Genomic DNA, 27,017 nt, shown 5'->3' with positions numbered 1-27,017 from the left:
GCCTAATTTTTAAAAACATATTAGAAACGAAGGAAGAGTAATTAAGGAAATTGTATATATATTTCTCTTCTCAGTCTAAGTACTCTGAAGTAACTCCTGAAAGCAGAAAAAGAAATTATCTAAATGTATCAGACTGTTTATTAACATCATTGAGAATTTTAAATATTCAAGATCCTAAATATGTTAAGAGTAAAGCCAAGGACAAGAGAATTTTAAAGAAAATTATTCATTTCTATTTCTTCCAGTTATAGGAAGGGAAAGCAAGAATCCTATAATTCCATGTCTTGATTATTTAGCATCTGTTCATTTCCTTCCCATTTATAACACTCTGAGAATGTCTGGTTGTCTGCTCCAGAGAAAAACAGAAATATTCTCTCTTCTCCTCACCAATCTCCAGTAGGCCACACCATCTCGTGTGCACTCTAAGAAACACGGTTCTGTTCTAGACAAACGCTCATCACCTTTGTGCATTTCCAAACACCTGGAGTGACAGTAAGCCTAACGGGTTAACAAGGAGTGGGGAAATGTTTTCAAAGTAAAACATGAAGAAAAGACCAGCTGTGAACAAACACCATTTATTTTCTATGGTAGCAGGCAAGCAATTTTCTTTGGCTGGGTTCCAGGGCCAGGCAAAATTCATCTGACTGCAAATGTATTAATATCTGTATTGGATCCAATGCAAAGAACTACCTTGTGTTCCCTTGTGTGCAACAAACTTTTGAATGAATTATTTTCTCTCTAGTATGATCATTGTAGAACAGAACGAGAGATGGTCTATAACTGTTCACTGTGATCAATTTAATGGATGGAAAACCTTAGGAATAAAAATTCAAAATGGGGCCATTAACTCAAAAACCCAACCACTGCAGTAACCAGAACTACCAAAGTTTAAAATAAGAATAACAAAAAAGTCTCCTCTTTTCTGAGGCCTAAAAACACGCTATTTCCAAGTAAATACGGTTTCAGAAGCCTGTTACTCTAGGAAGGGAAAAGCGGCAGATACCATTTTTCCACCTACTGTAGACTACTGACAGCTGGCCTGTGGTCCATCTGCGGTCACAGTAACATGACTGAGCCTCATCTTCAGAGCTGTACGAGAAGTTTTAAAATATCAAACTGTTTAAGAAAAGGGGGAATCTATGTGGACTTATCTGCTTTACTGCATGATAATGGTGGCAATGACTTAAAAGCTTAAATTCACCAACCAGCATACTTATCAGTCTTGCAAATGACCTCAGTACATACAACTAGAAGCTTCCTACCCGTGGTCTCCTGTAAGTGGGGGCACAAGGCAAAGAGCTGGGGCTCTATCAGGCATGTTATTTCCATCTGCTTTGTCTTTCCTTGACTTTATAAAGCTACATTCAACTTACAACACCTGAGCTTTTCCTAATTTGGCAATAAAAAAAATAACCGTTCCTTGGACTGATTTCCCTTTTACTGTCTGTGTTTACCATTTGAAGGAATGTTAATATTGTGTAAAACATCAAAACAAAGCTCAATTTTCCTGTGTATGCATTGTTTTAGTGAAGGCCCATCACTGTATATCCACACTTCCTCTACTAAGGACTCCCTTGTTGGGAAGAATTAATGGTCTAAATGGTTGCCTTACTTTAGAGGTACAAAGTTATGGAATTATTCTGGCCACGTTCAGGGGTCAAGATAAACCCTCGCTTATCTTTAGTAAACATCTTTCACATTTACTGCAATAGTAGGAATATTCTGCTATTCTCCTACATTATCAACATAAATATTGGTCAAAAATAAGGGAAGACCCTGGCGTCATTGCTTAGATGTCAACTTCTTTGTCCTCGTTAGGTTTATTTATAGACTATTTGGAGACATGATCCTCCTACACACTAATCCAAACTGAAATACCTTCATTTTCCCTAACTTGTTTGAATTCCCTCCTTTTCCAGTTGGGAAAATGAAGGTATTTCAGTTTTTAGGACTAACAAACACAATCACCAAGGAAATACCTAAATAATAATCTAAATAGTACTTTGTATTAATTAATTTTGAGGCCAAGATCTACACCTTATGTATGATATGACCTAAACATAGCATTAAGAATATTTAAAAATTGAAGAATAAACGTGAAAAAGTAAGTAAGGTAAGACAGTTATGGTTCCTTTATCGCCCTATCGCTTGACATGATTCCACTCTACTCATATAACTATCAAAAAGGTAGATTTCTGATAGCTGTACAAGGATTCCATGTATGCCTTGGAATATATATGCAAATCAGGCTAACATATCATAAGCCTGAAATTAGAGTATATGCCTGAATATAAGGTAAGGCTTTTAACTTCCTGAAGTCACTTATTAGAAAAGAGGAGACTGTCTGCTATTTGAGTCTTTACACAGCATCTCAGATTATAAGATGCTTTTTCATGTACTTAATAGTGAACAAAAAAGTACCTGAGGAAAACATATTTGCTTAAAAATTTATTTTATTCAAACTAGTTTTAGGATGTTTATAAAAATATCTAAGTAGAATCATAAAAAGGGAAGAAGAAAAATCCAACACATTAATTACTCGTAGGTTATAACCTTAAAATTGAAAGTACTGAGTGTTGTTACAAGACTTTGAAAAACTGCTTTTAAAAAAGTAGTCAAACGCTATTCTGTCAGAAAGGATACAAGTAACAGTAGTTAATTCTGAGGAAGTAACTAGGTAGCTAAGGGGAAAGACTGGGAGGTGACCTACTTCTCACTGTGACCCATTTGTACCCTGTACATTTTAGGGCAGTGAATGTGTTACCTACTCAAACAAAACAAAACAGATAATTATATTCTAAAATAGGAACTACAGCCCCATAAAATGTTATGACCAATCACAAATCACACAAGTGATTATGTTATAGAGACTGTGAACATACAACTATAAAAGACACACAAACACGCACGCGCGCACCCAACCCCACTGTTTTGTCAATGGTACTTGTAGTCTAGACATAAAATATCCAGTGTCAGATCATGCGTCAACTCAAAAACCACTGTAACTCAAGACAATAGAGACAGAAATGAAGATACACCCTGGATTTTAGTGCTAGATGGATGATGCCAAGGGGTTCTGCTAATGATAAAAAAAAAAAAAAAAGCACTTCCCATAAAGATTCATAGATAGAATCTGAGCAAGATGGTTCTACGAAATATGAGTGTGAATAAAGCAATCCTTCTATATTATTGCACTGCTCCATGAAATGTGATTTTAATTATGTACATGTAACTAAATTACTCAATTAAAATTCTTACCTTTTACTCCATCTTCCTAAAAGTTTATATGGGGAGACTACCTAATATTCAGGCTAACCTTATATTCAGGCATACATACTCAAGACAACATTCTTGCAAGAGAATGTGGTGTGCTTTATCAAGTAAATCACCACAAAGTAAAAACTTTCCCAACACATTTCCCTCTTCTGCTACATATGACCATTGTCTTGAATAATTGTATAATATTGCAATTTTATACTGGTGCAACTCATATTTTTTTTGAGGATAATAATCTGAACATTACACAGGTCCAAAGGTACTGTGTGAATTTGATGACATTTAGTCATGGGTTAGTAAATATGGTTATACTCTCTCAGCCACTGTCTTAGAAAGGAAGGCCCCCAACTGACGGAAGGTTCTTTTTTTTTTTTTCCTAAGATTTTATTTATTTATTTGACAGAGAGAGACAGCTAGAGAGGGAACACAAGCTGGGGGAGTGGGAGAGGGAGAAGCAGGCTTCCCGTGGAGCAGGGAGCCCGATGTGGGGCTCGATCCCAGGACCCTGAGATCATGACCTGAGCCGAAGGCAGCCGCTTAACGACTGAGCCACCCAGGTGCCCCCTGATGGAGGGTTCTAAAGCCATTGGTCAAGCGCAGCTTCCTGAAAGGTCTGACAGTACCTGAGCCAAAATGTTGCTTTACACCACTCACACTCGACAAGGGTTATGCTCAAGAACAAGTACCGCAGACCCTATTTGAAGGGAGAACAAGTATACTCCATCCAAACACCTGTATTAAAGATCGAAGAATCACAGCATATCATTTTCCTGCATAAGATAGGGCCAATAATGAAAGGGACTGGGAAACAGAACCCAGAAAAACAAGTAACAAGGTACATTCTAGAAGGGAACAGTTTTATTTCTTCTGGCTTTTAAAACTAAAATTTTTAAAAAGTATATTTATAAATGTAAAACTCATCAGAACTGTAGAAGGCACAATAAATTCAGTTGAAATTCTTAATGTGGCCCTTTTAATATATATGCTTGATGTGTTTGTAAATTTTTAACATGTTTGTTAGTTTTTATGTTTTAAGTATTACAATTAAGTGTATATCATCTATCCTTATTAGTTTACATTAAAAATGGACAGTATTGTGTTTTCCGGAGACTCTGGGAAGCCTCTGTGATCAATGAAAATTTCCTGAACAGATACCAAATGAATAGAAAATATTCATTTTGTACACAACGAAAGGCAAAGACTGACAATATGATCATATCCTATACCCATTTATAGAAAAATACTCAAATAAGAAACTCTTGCTTTCTTAGTGGTCATTAAAACAGCTTAAATTTTGTCAATTCTGAAATTAAAGTGCAACACACTGGAGACAGGGAAGTGGGAGGAAAGTCTAGCCCAATCCATAGTCCGTCTTGCCTGGCACCAGTGCAAGAAGCTACCCTCCAATGCCATTCTAGCAATCTAGAGCTTGTTTCCAAGGAGAATACTGCTACCAGATACTTCCTGGGGAAATAATGAAAAAAGTGAATGCAAAGTGAAAGTCTGCCTGTTACTCAAAACCAGCCAGTACCCCATGAGGCTCTCCCCTCCGTGACAGGCTGCCCAATGTAAATTACAAAAACAAACAAACAAAACAAACAAACAAAAAAACGAACAAAAAACAATAACAAAACTACCAAACAGGAATCAACTGGGATCACGAAGAGGGGAGTCTTTAAATCCAGTCCCCACTGCACATGCTGAAAAGCTCACCGTTCTTCCTCTCATTCAGAGGGGGCAGGTGCTGGCTGGGCTGCAAGGACAGCTCCTGGAATTCGTGGGCAACAGCTTCACTTTGAGGACTTGGGGCAAGATGGGCTAATGGCCCCAGCTCATCCTCAGCGTCTAGTGGCCCTGGGGGATCCATTGTGCTCCAGTCACTGGCGACGGGCGTCCGAGACCTCTCTTAAAGGTGGCCTGCCGAAGAGACTGTCAAGTAGAAACGTGTAAGTAGATGGTACATTTACTTTTCTCCAATTTACACAAAAATATTAAAATGGAAATCCTGGGTTCTAGTCCAGCTTCACTGCTGTGTAGCAACTGCCAATTCATTTACCGTCTCTGGATCTTGAGTTCTTTGTCCAACACACAGGAATAATAGACTTCCCATCTAAAACAGCACTTACCAGGTAAATACAAGTTGAAAGGTATTTTATATAATGTTTTCTACTGTGGATTAAAGCAAGTTATAGTTATTGGTGTCATTAAAGATTTTAATGCATCCTAAAATAAGACAAAAGTCAACTAATGATCATGGGGAAAAAAGGCAGTCTAGCTTGAAAATCTATCTAAACTCCTACAAATCAGGGGCACCTGGGTGGCTCAGTCAGTTAAGCGCCTGCCTTCGGCTCAGGTCATGGTCTCAGGGTCCTGGGATCAAGCCCCACATCGGGCTCCCTGCTCAGCGGGGAGTCCGCTTTTCCCTCTACCTCGGCCCCCCTCCCACTCTCTGTTTAGTAAATAGTTAAACTCCTATGAATCAAACAATTTTACATGAAGTCAACATTCACAGCACCCAGCAATGTTTCAGATAAGGACTCCTCCCTCAGCATGGGAAGAGAACTCTCCGCTACAGCACAACAGACATACAGTTCATGCCACAGAAAAAAACCTTTAGCTACTGAGATTTGGGGTTATTTACTATTACAGCATAACCTGGCCCATTCTGACTAAAACAGAAGTCGGCAACAGAAATACCAAAGACACAACGAAATCCTCCATGCATGACACTGGCTTAGGGCCTGAGCAGTGGTCAGCAAGAAAGCTTATTGAAAGCTGAAAGCTGAAAGGATGGTGGTCCATACTATGCAGGGATGAAACATTTCACAAAACTGTTGCCTGCTTAGTTGCATTCCCTATCACAGTTCATTGACCCACTCACCTAATGATGGACATCTGAGTTGTTTCCAGTTTCTATTACAAATAAAAATGCTATGAACATTCTTGTCCAAGTATTTATATGGATATCTGCTTTCACTTCTCTTGCGTAAATACCTAGGAGTAAAATGAGTGGATGGTCCGGCAAGTGAGTATTTAAATTTTAAAGAAACAAAGTATTTTCCAAAGTGGTTATGCCATTCTGCACTCTTACTAGCAGTGAATGAGAATTCCAGTTGTTTCATATCCTCACCAACACTTATGGTCAATCTTTTTCATTTTAATTATTTCAATGGGTGTGAAATGGTAACTCAATGTGGTTTTATTTATTTATGTATTACTTAATTTATTGACTTATACTTGAGATATACCAGTTTCAGATGAACAAGACAGTAATTTGATATTTTTATATATTACAAAATGATCACCACAATAGGTCTAGTTACCATCTGTCACCATACAAAGTCATTACAAAATTGACTACAGCCCCTATGCTGCATATTACATCTCTGAGACTTATTTATTTTACAACTGAAAGTCTTCACCTCTTAATTCCCTTCACCTATTTTGCCAGCCTCCCTCCCCTCCACAACCACCGGTTTGTTTTCTATATCTATGAGGTCTGTTTCTGTTTTTCATTTTGTTTTTTAGATTCCACATACAAGTGAAATCATACAGTGTTTGCCTTTCTCTGTCTGACTTACTTCACTTAGCATGATATCCTTGAGGTCCTACCATGCTGTCACAGAAGGCAAGATTTCATTCTTTTTTGTGGCTGAGTAATATTACATACATACATACACACACACACACACACACAACCTTCTTTATCCATTTATTATCTATTGATGGACATTTGGGTTACTTCTATGTCTTGGCTACTATAATACTGCAATAAGCATAAAGGTAGTACATACGTCTTTTTGAATTAGTTTTTTCATTTTCTTCAGATAAATACCCAGAAGTGGAATTCCTGGATCATATGGTAATTCTATTTTTAATTTTCTGAGGAACCTCCATACTGTTTTCCATAGTGGCTGCCCTAATTTACATTCCTCACCAACAGTATACAAGGGATCCCCTTTCTCCACATCCTCACATCCAACACTTGTTATTTCTTGTCTTTTTGATGATAGCCATTCTGACTAGGTGATATCTCATTGTGCTTCTGATTTGCATCTCCCTGGTGATTAGTGATGTTCACCATCTTTTCATGTGCTTGTTGGCCATCTGTATGGCATCTTCGGAACTGTCTATTCAGGTCCTCTGTCCATTTTTTAATGGGGTTGTTCTGTTGTTGTTGTTATTGAGTTGTATGAGTCCTTTATATATTTTGGGTATCAACCCCTTATCAGATATATGGCTTACAATGATCTTCTCCCATTCAGCAGGCTGCCTTTTCATTTTGTTGATGCTCTCCTTCACTCTGCAAAAGCTTTTTAGTTTGATGTGGTCCCATTTGTTTATTTTTGTTTTTAATGCCCTTGCCTAAGGAGACATATCCAAAAAAATATCACTAAGATTGATGTCAAAGAGCTTACTACCTCTGTTTTCTTCTAGGAGTTTTATGGTTTCAGGTCTTACATTTATGCCTTTAATCCATTTTGTGTTTATTTTTGTGTATGGTATAAGAAAGCAGTCCAGTTTCATTCTTTCACACACAGCTGTCCAATTTTCCCAATACCATTTATTGAAAAGACTGTCTTCTCCCCACTGTATGTTCTTGTCTCCTTTGTATAGGTTAATTGACCATACAGCTGTGGGTTTATTTCTGGTCTCTCTATTCTGTTCCACTAATGTCTGTTTTTGTGCCAGTACCATACTGTTTTGATTACTATTGCTTTTCAGTACAGTTTGAAATTCCAGAGTATGATACCTCCAGCTTTGTTCTCTTTCCCAAGATTGCTTTGGCTATTTTGGGTCTTTTGTGGTTCTGTACAGATTTTAGGATTGCTTGTTTCACTTCTGTGAAAAATGCCATTGGACCTTTCATATGGATTGCAGTGAATTGGTTGATTTGTAGACTGCTTTGTGGGTAGTATGGATATTTTCACAATTTTAGTTCTTCCAACACCAAAGCACAGCATATCTTTCCATCTATTTATGTTATCTTCAATTTCTTTCATCAGTGTTTTATGGTTTTCAGAGTATAGGTCTTTCACTTTCTTGGTCAAATTTATTCTAGGCTATTGTTTTTGATGCAACTGTAAATGGGATTATCTTCTTAATTTCTCTGATAGTTCATTATTAGGGTGTAGAAATGCAACAAATTTCTGTATATTACTTTTGTATCCTGCAACTTTCCTGCATTCATTTATTAGTTCTGATAGGTTTTTGGTGGAGTCTTTAAGGTTTTCTACATAGTACCATATCACCAGCAAATAGAAACAGTTTTACTTCTTCCTTATCAATTTGGATGCTTTTATTTCTTTTTCTTGTCTGATAGCTGTGGCTAGGACTTCAATGTTGAACAAAAGTGGCAAGAGTGGACATCCTTGTCTTGTTTCTGATCTTAGAGAAAAAATTTTCATCTTTTCACCCATTGAGTATGATGTTAGCTGTGTGTTGGTCATAAGTGGCCTTTATTATGTTGAGGTACCGTCTCTCTATATCCACTTTGTTGAGAGTTTTTATCACAAATGGATATTGGATTTTGTCAAATGCTTTTTCTGTACCTATTGAGATGATTATATAATTTTATCCTTTATTTTATTAATGTGCTGCATCATGTTGATTGCTTTGCAGATGTTAAACCATCTTTGTATCCCTGGAATGAACTCCACTTGGTCATGGTGTATGATCCCTTTTAATGTTTTGATCAAAGAATTCAGTTTGCTAATATTTTGCTGAGGATTTTTGCATGTGTGTTCATCGGGGATGTTGGCCTGTGATTTTCTGGGTTTTTGTGGTATCTTGGTCTGGTTTTGGTATCAGGGTAAAGCTGGCCTTATAAAATAAGTTTGGAAGTGTTTCTTCCTCTTCATTTTTTGGGAAGAATTTCTGGGATAATTTAAATGTTTGGTAGAATTCACCTGTGAAGTCATCTGCAACTTGGACTTTTGTTGGTAGTTTTTGATCACTGATTCAAGTTTCATTGTTAGTAAGTGGTCTATTCAGATTTTCTCTATCTTCATGATTCAATTTTGGAAGACTGCATGTTTCCAGGAATTTATCCATTTCTTCTAGGTATTTGTTGGCATATAATTGTTCACAGTATTTACGTATTATTATTTCTGTGATATCTGCTGTAATTTCTTCTTTTTCATTTCTGATTTTACTTATTTGGGCCATCTTCTTTTTTTCTTGATGAGTTTGGCTAAAGGTTTGTTGATTTTGTTTATCTTTTCAAAGAACCAGCTCTTAGTTTCCTTAATCTATGCTACTTTGTGTGTGTGTGTGCACGTGTGTTTCATCCCCCCTGACTCTGATCTGGATTATTTCCTTCCTTCTACTAACTTTGAGCTTTGTTTGTTCTTCTTTTTCTAGTTTCTTTAAACGTAGATTGATATTTTTCTTGTTTCTTGAGGTAGGCTGTATCACTATAAAATTCCCTCTTAGAACTGGTTTTGCTGTGTCACAAAGATTTTGGAATGCTGTGGATCCAGTTTCATTTGTCTCTAGGTATTTTTTTGATTTCCTCTTTGATTTCTTTTTTGGCCAATTATTTAACAATAGCATGTTGTTTAGTCTCCATGTGTTTGTGGGTTTTTGGTTTTTTTTTTTCAGTTTTCTTCATGTAATTGACTTCATGTAACTGACTTCTAGTTTCATGCTGTTGTGGTTGGAAAAGATGCTTGATAGGATTTCAATCTTCTTAAATTTACTGAGACTTGTTGTGTAGCCTAACATGTGATCTACCCTGGAGAATGCTCCATGTGCACTTGAAAAGAATGTGTATTTTGGTTTTGGATAGAATGTTCTGTATGTATCTATTAAGTCCATCTGGTCTAATGTGTCATTTTAGGTCACTCTTTCCTTATTTTCTGTCTAGATGATCTATCCATTGATATAAGGGGGTATTAAAGTCCCCTACTACTGATTAAGGAGTGTACTTGTGATGAGCACCAGGTGATGTATGGAATTGTTGAATCACTACACTGTACACGTGAAACTAATATAACACTGTATGTTAACTGGAATTAAAAAGTTAAAAAGAAAAAAAACAAAGTCCTCTACTCTTATTGTATTACTATTTCTCCTTTTATTTCTGTTAATATCTGCTTTATATATTTAGGTTCTCCTATGTTGGGTACATACATTTTTACATAGGTTATATCCTGCTGTTGAATTTACTCCTTTATCATTATGTAATGCCCTTCTTTGTCTCCTGTTAACAGTCTTTGTTTTAAATTCTATTTTGTCTGATATAAGTATAGCTACCCCAGCTTTCTTTTCATTTCCATTTGCATGGTATGTATCTTTTGCCATCCCTTCACTTTCAGTCTGTGTGTGTCTTTACATTTGAAGTGAGTCTCCTATAGGCAGTATATAGAAAATTCTTGTTCTTTTCTATCCATTCAGCTACCCTGTCTTTTGATTGGTGCATTTAGACTATTTACATTTAAAGCAATCATGGGGTACCCGGGTGGCTCAGTCGGTTAAGTGTCTGAATCTTGATTTCCCTCAGGTCACGATCTCAAGGTCCTGAGGTCGAGCCCCATGTCGGGCTCTGCGCTCAGGGGGGAGTCGACTTGAGATTCTCTCTCTCCCTCTCTCTCGGCCCCTCCCCTTCCTCAGGTACACTCCTTCTCTGCCTCTCTAAAAATAAATAAATCTTTTAAAAAATTATTACATAAAATTGTATTACATACAATTATTAATAAGTATGTACTTTATTGACATTTTGTTCATTGTTTTCTGGCTGTTTTTGTAGTTCCTCTCTGTTCCTTTGTTCTTCTCTCTTCCCTGTGGTTTGATTATTTTCTTTAGCATTATGCTTAGATTCCTTTCTCTTTTTCTTTTGTATATTTAAGTTTCTTCTTTGTGGTTACCCTGAGGTTCACACACATCTTATGTGTATACAGTCTCTTTTGGGTTGATGGTAACTTAATATTTTTTAATTCTTTATTTAAATTCAATTTAGTTAACGTATACTGTATTACTAGTTTCAGGAGTAGAATTTAGTGCACATAACACGCAGTGCTCATTACATCAAATGCCCTCCTTAAAGCCCATCACTCAATTACCCCTTTCCCCCTCAACCTCCCCTCCAGCAACCCTAGTTTGTTTCCTAAAGTTCAGCATCTCTTATACTTTGCCTCCCTCTCTATTTTCATCTTATTTTTCCTTCCTTTTCCCTATGCTCATTGGTTTTGTTTCTTAAATTCCACATATGAGGGTGCCTGGGTGGCTCAGTCGTTAAGCGTCTGCCTTCAGCTCAGGTCATGATCCCGGGGTCCTGGGATCAAGCCCCGCATCGGGATCCCTGCTCAGCGGGAAGCCTGCTTCTCCCTCTCCCTCTGCTGCTCTGCCTGCTTGTACACTCTCTCTCTGTCAAAATAAATAAAATCTTAAAAAAAAAAATTCCACATATGAGTGAAATCATATGGTATTTGTCTTTCTCTGACTGATTTTGCTTAGCATAATACCCTCTAGTTCCATCCACGTCATTGAAAATGGCACATTTCATTCTTTTTGATGGCTGAATGATATTCCATTACACACACACACACACACACATCTTCTTTATCCATTCATCTATTGATGGACATCTGGTCTCTTTCCATAGTTTGGTTATTATGGGCATTGCTGCTATAAACATTGGGGCACATGTGCCCCTTCGGATCACTATGTTTTTATCTTTTGGATAAACATCTAGTAGTGCAATTGCTGCATCATAGGGTAGCTCTATTTTTAACTTTTTGAGGAAACTCCATACTGTTTTCCAGAGTAGTTGCCAACCAACAATATAAGAGGGTTCCCCTTTCTCTGCATCCTAGCCAACATCGATTGTTTCCTGACTTGTTAATTTTGACAGTAACTTAATTTTTAATGCATTCCAAATCTTTATATTTTTACTCCCCACTCCATGTTTTACATATTTGATATCACATTTTGTATCTTTTTATTTTACATATCCCTTAACTAATTATTGTACTTTTAATTAAACTACTGTTGTCTTTTAACTTTCACACTGGCTTTGTAAGTGGCTGGTCTACTATTTTTATTATTTATTTACCTTTTCTAGTGGAATTTTTACTTTCATATATTTTCTTTTCTTTCTCTTTTAAAAGATTTATGTACTTTGGGGGGGGGAATCTTAAACAGGTTCTGCACTGAGTGTGGAGCATGATGCAGGTCTTGATCCCATGACCCTGAGATCACTATCTGAGCTGAAACCAAGAGTCGAACACTTAACTGGCTGTGCCACCCAGGTGCCCCACTTTCATATATTTTCTTATTAATTAATGCCTTTCCTTCAGAGTTTAGAGAAGTCCCTTTAACATTTCTTATAAGGTTAGTTTAGTAGTGATGAATCCCTTTAGGTTCTGCTTTTCTGGAATACTCTTAATCTCTCCTTCAATTATGAATGATAACCTTGCTGGGTAGAGAATTCTTGGTTGGCAGGGTTTTTTTTGTTTTTTTTTTCCCCCAGCACTTCAAATATGTCATGTCACTCCCTTATGGCCTGTAAAGTTTCTGGTGAAAAACCTGCTGATAGCCTTATGGGGTCTCCCTTGTATGTAACATGTTGCTCTTCTCTTGCTGCTTTTAAGAGTCTATCCTTGGGCGCCTGAGTGGCTCAGTCGTTAATCATCTGCCTTCAGCTCAGGTCATGATCCCAGGGTCCTGGGATCGAGTCCCACATCAGGGAGCCTGCTTCTCCCTCTCCCTCTGCCCCTGTTTGTGTTCCCTCTCTTGCTGTCTCTGTCAAATAAATAAAATCTTTATAAAAAAAAAAAAGATTCTATCCTTAACTTTTCTTTTTAGAGATTTATTTATTTGAGAGAGGGAGAGGGCAAGGGAAGAGGGAGAGAGAATCCTTAAGCAGACACCCTGCTGAGTGTGGAGCCTGACCGGGGGTGGGGGTGGGGGTGGGCTCAATCCCAGTACCCAGAGATCGTGACCTGAGCAGAAATCAAGAGTTGGATGCTTGACTAAGTCACCAAGGTGCTCCACTTCAAATAATTTTTTTAGTCTTTTCTCTCTCTTTTCCTTCTAGGACCCTTATAATGTGAATGTTAGTATGCATGAGGTTGTCCCAGAGATCACTTAAGGTATCCTCACTTTTTATAATTCTTTTCTTCATTGTGCTGCTCTGTCTGGGTGTTTTCCATTTCTTTGTCTTCCAGCTCACACAGTCATACTTCTGTTTCATCCATTCTGCTGTTGAACCACTCTAGAGAATGTTTCACTTCTGTTATAACTTCCGTTTGGTAGTTTCTTATATTTTCTATCTCTCTGTTGAAGTTCTCTCTGTGTTCATTCACTCTTTTGAGATCTGTGAGCATCTTTTTGACCATTACTCTGAACTTTTTATCAGGTAGGTTGCTTATCTTTCTAGGGATTTGCCTTGTTCTTTGGCTTGAAACATATTCCTCTGGCTTCTCATTTTGCCTGTCTCTCTGTCTGTATGTATTAGGCAAAATAAATACCTCCCTGAGTCTTGAAAGTGTGGTCTTGTGCAGGAGCTCTGCCATGTGGCCCAGAAGCACAATCTCCCCTGGCTACCAGAACCAGACACTCTGTGTGTGTCCCTTTTATGGGTTGTGAGTGCCTGCCATTGTTTTAGGGATGTGGGTGCTGTGTGTGAAGGGTGGAGCTCAGGGCACTCATCTGGCCTGGTTGCAGTTCAGCCACTGCACAGGGAGGGAGGGGTTTGAGCTGCTTGCCTTTCCTAGTTGTGGCTTTGGTCTTTGTGTGGGGTGGGTGGGGGTTCAGGGCATTCACCCAATCCTGCTGCTGCTGGGATGCTGAGCAGGGTGGGTGGGGTGTGGGGCACTTTCCTAGCCCAGTTATGACATGGGGTAGGGAAGAGCACACTCTCTGGTGCTAGCAGGCTAGAGAGGGCACCAAAAATAGCACCAGTCAGCTCAGTCACCAGCAAATTAGGATGAGATACAAAAAATGGCATCCACCAGTATTTCTGTCCCCAAATAAAGTCCCTGCAGGTTCCTGCCTCTCCAGCAGCTGCTTTAAAATTAGTAAGTGGGTCTCCCTCACTTATAGTCTAGGTGCTTTTCAATCTGTTGCTTTTGTGCTGGATCTCAGAATGAATGTGTTTGCATACAAGCCCTTTAAGAGCAGGATCTCCATTCCCTATAGTTCTAGGATTCTCCTGGTCTTAATTCCCATTGATATTAAAAACCAGACATTTTGGGGACTTGTCTTTCTGGTGCTGGCCCCCAGGGTTGGGGTGCCTCGTATGAGGCACAATCCTTTCACTCTTTGAAGGAGTGTTCTGTATTTGGGGGATCTCTCCTAGGGGTAACCCTGTCTGGCTGCTCCTCCCACCCTTCTTGATGCATCTTGTGTCTTTTGTTGTGGAGGCTACTGTTTATCTAGTTCTCAGGTCCTTTTCTGAGGAAAATTATTCCATATGTAGCTGTAAACCTGTTGTGTCTCTGGGAAGAGGGGAGTTTAGGGTCTTCCTATGCTACCACCTTGAGCCCCTTTTCACTCTGACTTTAATTTGTATTTCCCTAATGAAGTTGAGCATCTTTTAATGTGCTTACTTGCCATCTGTGTATCATCTTTGGTTAAGTATCTGATCAAATCTTTTGTTCCTTTTTAAAATTACGTGGTTTATTTTCTTATTATTGTTTTGAGAGTCCTTTTATATTCTGGACAAAAGTCCCTTATCAGATATATGATTTGCAAATATTTTCTCCCAGCAAATGGCTTATTTTTTTATTCTCTTAATAGTGTTTTATAAAAAGTATATGTTTTTAATTCGATGAAGTCCAACCTATCAATTTTTTCTTTTCTGAATCATGTTTTTAGTGTTGTAGCTAAGAAACCTATGATTAACCTAAGGTCACATATGTTAGCTACTATGTTTTCTTCTAGATGTTTCATAGTTTTATGTTTTACATTTAAGTCTATGATCTGTTCTGAATTAATTTTTGTATATGCTGTGAGATATGAATCAAAGTTTTTTGTTTTTGGCAAAAGATACATGACTGTTCCAGTACCACTTGTTGAAAAGGTTATCTTTTCTCCACTAAATTGCCTTTGCACCTTCATTGCAAACCAGATGACTACATTATATGTGGATATATTCTTGACTCTATATTTAGTTCCCAGAAAAGAATGAGCCACAAAAGAGAAGGTCCTAAATTCTGTGTATGAACTCTGCCCAAGTCTCTGGCTGACCCCTAACTGATGCACATGTAATGCAAACCCCCAACAGCCCAGCTAAGGGAAAAAACCAAACCAAACAAACAAAAAAAACAGAACTGAGATTTCAGTTGCTGCTCACCACAGGAAAGGGAGTGTGCAAAAGTGAGTTCAGCAAAGGTAATTGCTAAAATAAAACAATACTGTTAGGAGGGAACTTCACAGAATCTAGAGTCTACAGCTGTCCATCCAGAATTCCATATCTGACAAAAATATCCTTTAAGAATGAAGGCAAAATTGTCAGCAGCAGACACACACTGCAAGAAATGCTAAAAGAATTTCTTCAGGCTGAAGGGAAGTGATGCCAGATAGAAACTTGGATCGGAGGAATGAAAAGCATCAGAAATGGTAAACATGTAGATAAAAGCCAAAGACTTGTTTTTCCTCCTGCTTTCTTAACTATTACTATTCAAAGTAATATTTATATCACGATGTTATGGAGCCTATAAAGTATGTATTTGTACTATATATGACAATAGCATAAAGGATGGGGAAGGGTAACTATCACAACATTGTTACCTTTCTGTACGTTGTAAGAGAGGTGTACAATTTTAACTTGAAGTACACTGAGAAGTTAAAGTTATATAATTCCCAGAGCAACCATTAAAAAAATACAAATAGTTTTAGCTCAAAAGCCAATACGGAAATTAAAAAGGAACTCTAAAAATACTCAATTAACCTAAAAAGAAGTAACAGAGAAATAAAAAAAGAGATGGGACAAACAAGAACAAAGAGTAAAACAGTAGAAAAAAATCTTACTTTATCAGTAGTTACATTAAATGTACATGGACTAAACATTATGATTAAAAGACAGAGACTGACAGTGGATTTTAAAAGTCTAAAAATGTATGCCTATAACTGTCCTACTTTAAATATGAAGGCATAAATAGGATGGAGGTAAATGGATAGAAAAAGGTCAGGCAAACAAGAAGCCTGAGAAGGCTGAAATGACCACATTAACGTCAAAAAGAAAAAAAAAAGAAAGAAAACTCAAAAAAGATGTGTTAGGTACATTTACATATAAAATGACCTGTTTCACTTCAGAGTATTAAAACATGGCTCCTAGATTTTTTTCTAAACTATGAATTTCATTTCAAATTATTTTTCATATAAAATAAAATCTGTCCACAGTAAACTAATTCTAAGATACTGGTACCACATTGCCCTTATAATGGTAAGATATACAAACTCTGAACATTAGCATTAATGATTTGGAAGATCCTTTAGGCATGAGACTTTAAAATATTTTCATGCAGTATTATTTTTTCTTCATCTTGAAGAATTTTTTTCAACCTATTATTCCTTGACATTATGATCACCTTAAACTCCCACACATTCCTCCAAATTAAGAAAATTATAAGCTAAGAAAATCTTTACAAAATGTAGCAAAAGGAAAAGAATAAGTGTTCAAAAATTTTTAACTTAATATTCATGAACATTTTTGATTGAGTATAGACTCTATTCCCACATTCTACTACCAAATTTGTAAGCTGTCACCCAATATCCACTTAACTGCTTGATAATTTTCTTTTGAAACTGGAATCTAACATCAAACAGAAAAAAAAACACTGTCCATCCAACAGCCTCTAATTGAGATGTTAAAGAAATGGCATTAGAATGGATTCTTTCATTGGGTCATAATTTACTTACGGAAGTAAAGCAATCATTTAGCTTTAACTACAGAAAAATGTGATAAAATACTAACTTGTCTATAACTGACAGAATGAATGAATATGGAGTTAATACCATACACATCCATAGAGCAAAATGAAACTAATCCAACAATTGTCCAGCACTAGGTCAAAGCACAACACAACACTAATAACATCAACCTGGGATATAGCTTCTGTTCTCAAAAAACAAACCACTTCATTGTCAGATACTACATCAGAGACAGAAAACAAAACAAAAACACCAAAAAATGAGAGACTGCTTGTTCATCTATTGATTTATTCATATCTTTTTTTCTGAATGGAGTCAAGATAGCACCAGTAATAACTCTGTATTTTAAAAGATGCTGGGCTCTTGGGATAAGGTAGTCTCAAAATCAATGCTAACATCTGTTTTGAACTAAGTGAAGTGTAAAGTCAAATCTCTTTCCACTGTACCTCACTGTTCCTAATGACTAATTCACATGAAATATTAGTAAATGCAGGATATATAATCAATGCTATATAAGGGAAACTAAATAATAAAGGAGTCCAAAGAGTATCAATATTAAAATTACTAAGTTTAATATAAAACCAGTCAAATGCAGACAGAATATCCAAATATACTCAACAAAAAACGATTGAGCAACATTAAAACTGTTGTCCCTGCCCTTTAAAGCTCCCCTGAATTACAAACATGGAAAACACCTGGCTAAGAGCCAGTATAAATAAATTTCTAAATTCAGACAAGATAAAACTTGAATCAGGAAGTTCAAAGACAAAGTTAATCACATATACAAAGTAATTCCCTATATCAGAAGCATATTTATTATTAAGTCCCATGATCAAATAAGTTGAAAATTTCAAATCAAATGCACTTTTGAGAAACACAATTTAGTGCGGGGTTGGGTAAATTAATGATATCAGTGCTGGGTTATTTTATGTTACCTATTCTTCCTTCAAAGCTCCTGGTGGCAATTTGTTAAACAGCTAATGTTAGAGTTCAAAATTTATTTACTAATTTAAGAACTCTCACCAACCTGTATATATGACAATACTTTCTTAATAATATATTGCTATTTCTGTGTTGTCTTCTAAATGAAATTTCTAAAGGATATCAAGAATTCAGAGTCAAACCTGTTTACATTTTTATATAAATAACATTCACCTCCCAGTTTCTAATTGGGGGAAAAACAGCAGAAGGAAATACTTTATCCAATCTGTCCATACTCAGTTTAACAATTAGAATGGAACCAGAAGATGAGAGTTCTAAAACTACATGTTTCTATATAAACATTACTTCACTACATACTACTTTAACTCTTACCATGAAAAGTGGTTTTGTTTCTGTTTTTTTTTTTTTTCCCTAACTTAATTCTGGTTTGATTACTTGAATGCTCTTATATTTAAAACGACTGCATAAGTTCTAGACAGAGTATTTTACTTGAAAGTTACCTTAGAAATGACATCTAGTCCTCACTGATATGAGGAATTCTTAATCTCAGGAAACAAACTGAGGGTTGCTGGAGTGGGGGGTGGGGTGGGAGGGATGGGGTGGCTGGGTGATAGACATCGGGGAGGGTATGTGCTATGGTGAGTGCTGTGAATTGTGCAAGACTGTTGAATCACAGATCTGTACCTCTGAAATAATGCAATATATGTTAAGAAAAAAAAAAAGAAGACAATAGTAGGAGCGGAAGAATGGGGGGGGGGGAAGGGAAGGGGGAGAGGAACCATGAGAGAGGATGGACTCTGAAGAACAGGCTGAGGGTTCTAGAGGGGAGGGGGGTGGGGGGATGGGTTGGCCTGACGATGGGTATTGGGGAGGGCACGTTCTGCATGGAGCACTGGGTGTTGTGCACAAACAATGAATCATGGAACACTACATCAAAAACTAATGATGTAATGTATGGTGATTAACAACAATAAAAAAAGTCAAAAAAAAAAAAAGAAATGACGTCTAGTGTAAGCACTTCTCAACGTTCCTCACAATATAATTCCCTTGAGGGACGTAAAAAAAAGAAAATCCTGGGTGGGTGGGGGGGGAAAGGGGAGGATCTCCAGAGATTTTGACATAAGTGGTCTTCAACAGAGGTATTCTAATCTGCAGCCAGTGTTGAGAATCACTGATCTAGTGGAATCCTTTATTTTAAAGAGAGAATAAATCATCTGCTCAGTGAGTGGGAAGAGGCGTGAGGAGGGATTTAGTACGGCAGGTGTGAAAACTGAGACCGTAAGTAGGTAGAACAAGAACCTGGAGAATTAAATGTCTAAGTGCATTTGGGTAAGTGAGCAAAGTCTTCAAGGAGGAATAGGAGTTCGCAGGCACAGACATTTTTCTCATCAATAAAAGCCCTCCAGCACGAACAGTGCAAGCTGATGGAGTTGGTGCAGAACGCGCATGCCAGGGAGTGGCAGAAGATAAGGCTGGTGTGGTAAGTTAGAGCACAGCTGTAAAGGGATGTGCTCCGTAAGGGGCAGTGATATGATCTGACTTGTATTTTAGAAAGAGAATTCTGGCGGAGGTTGGTTACTGACAAAATCTCATGCTGAAATGCAGAGGGATGAGGTTAAGACAGCGGAAATGCAGAGCAGGGAATAAGTTCAAATAACACTGAAGCGGCAAAATGTCAAGGCTCGATGACTGGCTCATTTGAAAGGTAAAAGAGAATAACGAGGTGAGGATGGCTGAGATTTCCAGATGTGGGTGGACAGAAAAGATGGTGGTATCTTTACAACAAGGCAGGGATGAGTAGTGGTGAAGAGTGTTCACTCTGAGAGGGGACAGGCCCCTAGGACATAACCTGGGGACAGGGGGAAGGGGGAGCTAAAGAGATAGATACTGGAATTCAGGCAAAGCACTTAACTTCTGGGGGATCCAGTTTCCTCACTTAAAAATGACAAAGAGAAGAAAATGGAAGACTATTTCCATTTCTGCTCATCTTGGCATTAAGTTTATTCTAGGCTTTCCTTAATTTTATCCTAATGACCTTCCTGCTGGCAGGCAGTATTCTCCTTTTACAGAGGAGAAAACCAAAGCTTGGAAAGACGAAGCAAATGTGAGAGACCAGGGTCAAAGCCAGGATTCCACCTTTGAAGGCCATATTCCTTCCCCAGTAACGTGACATTTATGTGCCAAAATGCGAGTAAGTTAGAGCAAATAATTGGGGAGAGACCCACTACGTTGAGGTAGGAGGGAGTGCCAGGGAAGACGGAGATGGAGCGCTGTGAACAATTCTTTAGCAGGCACACTGAAGGCCCAGCGCATTAGGCACTGTGCTGGGCACTGGGGTTCCAATGACAACTCAGTCACAAACCCTGTGGCTCCTGGAGGTAAAGACCTTATCAATCGGGCAGTTATCACACCACATTAGTGCTTGGCAGGGGCAAGCAGAGCATGCCTCCTTTGTAGCAAATGAAGGAAACACTTCCTCCTACTGCCCCATTTTAGCGAACACTGAGAGTGTAACAGGAATTGAACTCCAGACCAGAAGAAAAGGAAATGTACAGCCGTACATGTACTGCAGAGAAACACAACATGTTTTTGATATCAGCTTACAATTCTTTCAAATAAACAACCCCTAAGCATGGTTTTTATTGGTAGCAGTTGGATTTTTATGTGTAGTCATTAAGTACACAGCAGAGAGGTACTATAAATATACCAAATACTGACAATACACTGCATAGAAAAAGTTATATAACTGCTTTTCTATGCCTGAGGTGGCTCTTACAGCTCTAAATACGCCGATGTGAGGATTTATTTTTTAACCTGTTTACCGTAGATTTGTTCCAACTGAACATATCATGGAGCAAACTATATCCTTAACAGCCTCCAAAATGATGCATTCTTAAGTACTGTAACTAATACTTAAGTAAACAGTGTTTCTGAAATAGTCATTGCAATCCATTTATAAATGAAAATTTGAATTAGCAGAAGTTTAAAACACATGTGGCTTTTAAATTACTATATAAAAAGACATAAAGAGCTAGAAAATATTATTCTCTGAGTAAAATGGCCAAAATGTGTCTTTTTTTTTTTTAGCCTGAACAACTTCATTTTCCAAGTTTATTCAAAATGAATGATTCTCAGAGAATAAGAACTGATTGGAAGATTAATTTTAAACTGAGATGATTTCCATATTTAGCAAATACTGGGTTAAAAACAAATTCTAATTTTGTTGAATCATAAATTAGCACTTGATTTACATGCTACAAAGTAAATATTTGTAAACAGATTAAACAAATGTTTTATTTAACAGATAAAAAAGATACTGTACTCCTACTTCCAGGTTCTATAAGGCAGAGAGGGAAGGAGGAAGGGAAAAGGAAGGAAGAGGGAAATTTCTTCTGTCTTCTAGATCTTCACTCTTTGTGATTCTAGGAATCAGTAGAATTTAAATTTAAACAAGGTATTTTACTAAATTCAGAAGTATCACAAACACACACAAAAAGCTGAAGTTTAATTTACTTGTCTAAGATCTCATGACTAGTTAAGTAGCAGATGGGACCAGGTAGCTAGTTATCAGGTAGGTAGTTGGTAAACTGAAAAGACTCAGTTAAAAGAGGAGTTGTTGCCTATAAATACAGAGGACAAACTGATGGTTGCCAGAGGGAAGGGGGGGGGGCAAAGTGGGTGGAGGGGAGTGGGAGGCACAGGCTTCCAGTTCTAGAATCATTAAATCATAGGGCTGAAATGCACAGCATTGGGAATACAGACGATAGTAACAGCACTGTATGGTGACAGAGGATAGCTATACTTGCTGTGAGCATAGACTTGTTGCAGAGTATAGAACTGCTGAATCGCCACGGCGTACACCTGGAACTAACGTAACATTGTGTATGAACTATACTCAAAAATTCTTTTTAAACAAGGGGAGTTGTTAAACATGATACACATAAGTCTTGATACATTTTCTTTTAAAACAGAGCCCATAAATGTCCTTTCGTTTTGCAAGTTTTCCACTACAAGGTCAAGGCCTTCTCTTTGCACATGTATCAGCTGTCTGGCATAAATCACCACTATCTGTGATTTTGAGTTTCCATTTCTTTATAAAGTGGAACAAAAATGTAAAGGATTTTAAGAATAGAATACATCTACATTTTTATAACTTTTAATCCAATTTTTTCAGTTTCTCACACACACCTGATTCAATAGTATTAAGTAACATGACTTTGCGTTTCCAAACATTTAACTTTTTTTGCACTCATATTTCATCAGTTTACATAACATTTAGTTAAACTATATAGTTATGATTACTACTGCTATTGGCATAAATGGATTTGGGAATAAACACAGCTGACTTTTGGTTAGCATACAACTTCATTAGCGAGAACAGAAATGCATACCAGAATTCAGTGTCACCTCCTGTCCCAAGACAAAGGGCCTGGAGAAGGTTGGTAAACCAGCAAACTGGTCAAGTGGAGGATGGATAAAAGAAGTTCCACCACAAAGCATTTTAAAGATTTATGTTGATGCCAAAGGCATCTCAAATTAGAAACTTGAGTCTTTTTAAGTTTTCTCGTGTTTGTTAAGACAAATTACAACTTAGATATTATTTCATTATCATCTAACTTTATGCAAAATATGTTAAAACTGTACTCTGAGACAAATGTTCAGAGTACATGCCAAATGAAAGTTCATATTCAGAGTATTGTAACAGCACCCTAGCAGCTATACACAATAAATAAGTTTCTAATGCCATTATTAAAATTGACATCTATTCTCATTGTATCGTAGTCCTTCAAAATACTTGTGAATTCTTCTCTGCATTAAACACACTTTGGCACATATCATAAAAGAGCAATTTCAATCATCTGTGAAACTTTTATTAGTTTTACAACAGTTGTGGATAAGGAGTTTTTTTGTTAAATGAGATATAATTCACATGCCAGGAAATTCACCATTTTAAAGAGTATAATTCAGTGATTTTTAGTATATTCACAAGGCATGCAACCAACACTACTTCCAGAATATTTTCACCACATTTAAATCCCATGTGCATTAGCAATCATTTCCTTGTCTCCTCTCTCTGCAGCTCCTGGCAACCACTCATCTACTTTCTGTCTCTATGGATTTGCCTATTATAGACATTTCACATAAATAGAATATGAGGCCTTTGTGTGTAGCTCCTCTCACTTAACATAATGTTTTCAAGACTCATCCATGCTGTACCAGGTGTCAGTATTCCATTCCTTTTTAGAGATAAATAATATTCCATTATATGGATTTACCAACATTTTGTTTATCCATTCATCAGTGATGGACTTTGGGTTGTTTCCACTTTTTGGCTGTGATGAGTAATGTTGCTATGAACCTCATGTTCAAGTTTTGTGTGAACCTGTTTTCAATCCTCCTGGGTATATACAAAGGAGTGGAATTACCATATAGTAACTGTATGCTTAACTATTTGAAGAACTATATACAATTGTCCACAGGGATGCATGGCATGCATCACTTTACATCCCCCCCCCCAGCAAAATATAAGGGTTCCAATTTTTTCCAAATCCTTTTATTTGGGGGGGGTTAATCATAGCTATTCTAGTGGCTATGATGTGGTATTTCACTGTTGTTTTGATTTGCATTTCCCTAATGACTAATGATGTTGAGCACCTTTTCATGTGTTTATTGCCTATTTATGTATCTTCTCTGGAAAAATGCCCATTTAAAAGTTGGGTCATTTGTCTTTTTTGTTGTTGAGTTGGAATAGTTCTTTCACAATGTGTGTTTGTGAGGAGCCCTCCTCACACAGTGCTGGTGAGAATGTAAAATAATACAGCTACTGTGGAAAGCAGTTTGGTATTTTCTTAAAATGGTAAATGTAATTTTACCCTGTGATCTAGCAATTCCACTCCTAGGTGTCTATCCAAGAGAAATGAAAATGAGTATCCACACAAAGACTTATAAGCAAATGTTCATAGCAGCGTTATTTCTAATAGCCCCAAACTATAAACAATTTAAATGACCATCAACTAGTGAATGAAATTAGCAAAAAGGGGTAAATCCTAATGGAATATTATTCAGCAACAAAAAGGAAAGAAATACTGATACAACATGGATGAAACTAAAAAACATTATGCTCAGTGAAAGAAGCCAGAAACCAAAGACCACATATTGTATGATTCCATTTACATGAGATTTCCAGAAAAAGTAAAGCAAAAAGCCTTTATGGCAGAAAATAGTGGTTTTCTGAGGCTGGGGTGGGAACCGAGATTACATGTATATGGGATGGGCGCAAGGTTTCTTCCTGGTGTGACGAAAATGTTGTAACAGTAGATTGTAGCAATGGCTGCCTAACTCTGCAAATTTACTAAAAATCACTGAAGTTTACACTTTTAAATAGGTGAAACTTCGGGTATGTAAATGGCACCTCAATAAGGTTACTTTTAAAAAATAATGTGATTTGTATGTACACGTGGATAGCAGCCTTACTCTTAATTGCCCAAAACTGGAAACAACTCGCATGCCCTTCAGTCTGAATGGCAATAAAAAACTGGGGTGCATCCATACAACGGAATGCCCCTGAGCAGTAACAGGGCAGAGCTAGGGACACCTGCAACAATACGGCTGAGTCTCAAACACAGTCTGCTACATGAAAGGAAGCTGTCCTCAAAGGGCTTCGAGAACTGGAAAGCCACTTTTGTGGGAAAGCCAAAGCTGCAGATACAGAGAACACAGCAGTGGCTGCCAGGAGTGGGGTGGATAACAAAAGGGAAGCCAAGGGGAAATTTGGGGGTGAGAGAATGGTTCTACATCGTGATTGTGGTTGTGGTTGCACGATTCTGTATTTGTCAAAAATCAGAAATGTATGTCAAAAGCAGGGGCTGTTACCACATGTTTATAAAAAAAAAAGCAATGATATTGTCAAAGATTATTTTTCACAGTTTGATTTTTAAGAGCAAACAACTAGAAACAACCCAATCATGATCCCAGGAGATAGGATAAATAGATTGTTGTGTATTTACAGTATTAAATACACTGTACATCCATACAGTAAGTACCATGCAGTCATAAGAAAGGATGAGGAAGCTCTCCGGGGACACCGACAGGGAAAGATATGTGATTTGCTAAGTGAGACAGCAAATGAGAAAAAGAGAAAAAGAATATAAATATATTCATTTTTGCTACAATGAAACTCTGGGTGCAGACACAAGAAAGCAGAAGAGCAGTTGTCAACTGTGTGAGTGAACACAGTGGTGCAATGGGGTGGTTGCTGGCTGAGGTGAGAGTAGATTTCGTATTGTTTTACTATCATCTTTGAACATGTGGATGTAGTACTTATGTTTTAAAAGGAAACAAATCACAACAAATCAAAAACCTTTTTGAATATTGTCCCGTCCTCCAATATACATATATACTCTCTCTCACCTTTGTGTCATCTGCAATTTGTCCTTTGTATATTCATCTTAGTCGATGATTAAAATACTGAACTGAAAGAGCTAAGGCAATCCTTGCAATAAACTAATAAAAATCTCTCTTAAATTGATGTTAATCCATTCTTCCCCATTATTTTAACTGCACGAGTTACAAGAAGCACGACTACGGCCAAGTTACTTAACCTCCCTAAGCCTCTTTGTAAAATGGGTGTAAATAATATCTTCCTTGCAGGGTGCAAATTAAAGGAGACAATATATGTTAAGTGCTCAGAGTCATGCTTGGCACTGAGAGGGCATTCAGTAATCGCTCACTGGCTTCCACTTTAGCTATGGTTATATCCTGGCTGGTATATTCACCTGTCATAGTAGTCAGCCCGTATCTCATGAGACCCATGGTGGTGAAGGCTTTCTTCTCTGTTTGTTGGGCTGCTTGGGTTCAAATTCCAGCTCTGAAATTGTCTAGTTGGTGGGCAAGACCTTTCAAAGCCACAGGATCTTTGGTTAAAGATGGAAGTGACAAAGGTGCTTAGTTTACAGGATTAAAGAAAGAACTAAAGATATAAGAGATGAGAGGTCACAGCAGAGCCGGGAGCACACAGTGTATAGTCAATAAATGTTAGCAATTAGTATTATTATTTTGTCTACCATATGCCTGGTTCCCTATTATATGAAATGACATAAAGAGTATCACACTATCTAAATTTTGTAAAAAAACCTCACACTAGACTTCATTTCTAGCTTGTCTTGACTTTCTAATTGTACTTCAAACTTCAAAAAAAAAGTTTATCCTTACCAACTGCTCAGACACACAAAAATATTCCGATGAATAAATGATAATGGGTTTTAAAATTTCCCTAACACAGGCATAATAGGGGCTAGCTCTAAAAGTAACAGAAGCTGAAATCAATATTTATATATTGTGTTGTTTTCTCCAACATTTGGGATTTAACAGGCTTTGGATTGCTAGATAGCTGGCAATACGACACAACTATATGTATAAACTGAAGTTTTCTGAAAGGAAAAAAAAATGAACTCATTTTTAAAGAAAAGGTATTGTTCCGGGGCGCCTGGGTGGCACAGTTGGTTAAGCGTCTGACTCTTGATTTTGACTCAGGTCACGATCTCAGGGTGGTGAGATGGGGCTCACACTGGGTGTGGAGTGGAGCCTGCTTAAGATGCTCTCTCTCGGGGCGCCTGGGTGGCTCAGTTGGTTAAGCGACTGCCTTCGGCTCAGGTCATGATCCTGGAGTCCCTGGATCGAGTCCCGCATCGGGCTCCCTGCTCGGCAGGGAGCCTGCTTCTCCCTCTGGCCCTCCCCCCTCTCATGTGCTCTCTGTCTCTCTCATTCTCTCTGTCTCAGATAAATAAATAAAATCTTAAAAAAAAAAAAAAAAAGATGCTCTCTCTCCCTCTCCCCCTCCCCCCTCTCCTCCATCTCTAAAAAAAAATGGAAAGAAAGGAAGGAAGGAAGGAAGGAAGGAAGGAAGGAAGGAAGGAAGGAAG

The 27,017-nt window shown here is 37.6% G+C and overlaps 1 protein-coding gene across 1 annotated transcript in view; it reads right to left on the bottom strand.

Moving 5' to 3' along the window:
* MRTFB (myocardin related transcription factor B) overlaps positions 1-27,017 on the bottom strand; it is a 190,217-nt gene that overhangs the window by 113,714 nt on the left and 49,486 nt on the right. Inside the window, exon 3 of the mRNA XM_021698346.1 lies at positions 4,990-5,205. Within this exon, the coding sequence (XP_021554021.1) occupies positions 4,990-5,143 (154 nt within the window). The 5' untranslated portion in view covers positions 5,144-5,205. The remainder of the gene's footprint in view (positions 1-4,989; positions 5,206-27,017) is intronic.

Source organism: Neomonachus schauinslandi, chromosome 5 (assembly GCF_002201575.2).
Source record: "Neomonachus schauinslandi chromosome 5, ASM220157v2, whole genome shotgun sequence".
In the NCBI taxonomy this organism is placed as follows: domain Eukaryota; kingdom Metazoa; phylum Chordata; class Mammalia; order Carnivora; family Phocidae; genus Neomonachus; species Neomonachus schauinslandi.
This window is presented reverse-complemented; position numbering and strand designations above follow the sequence as displayed.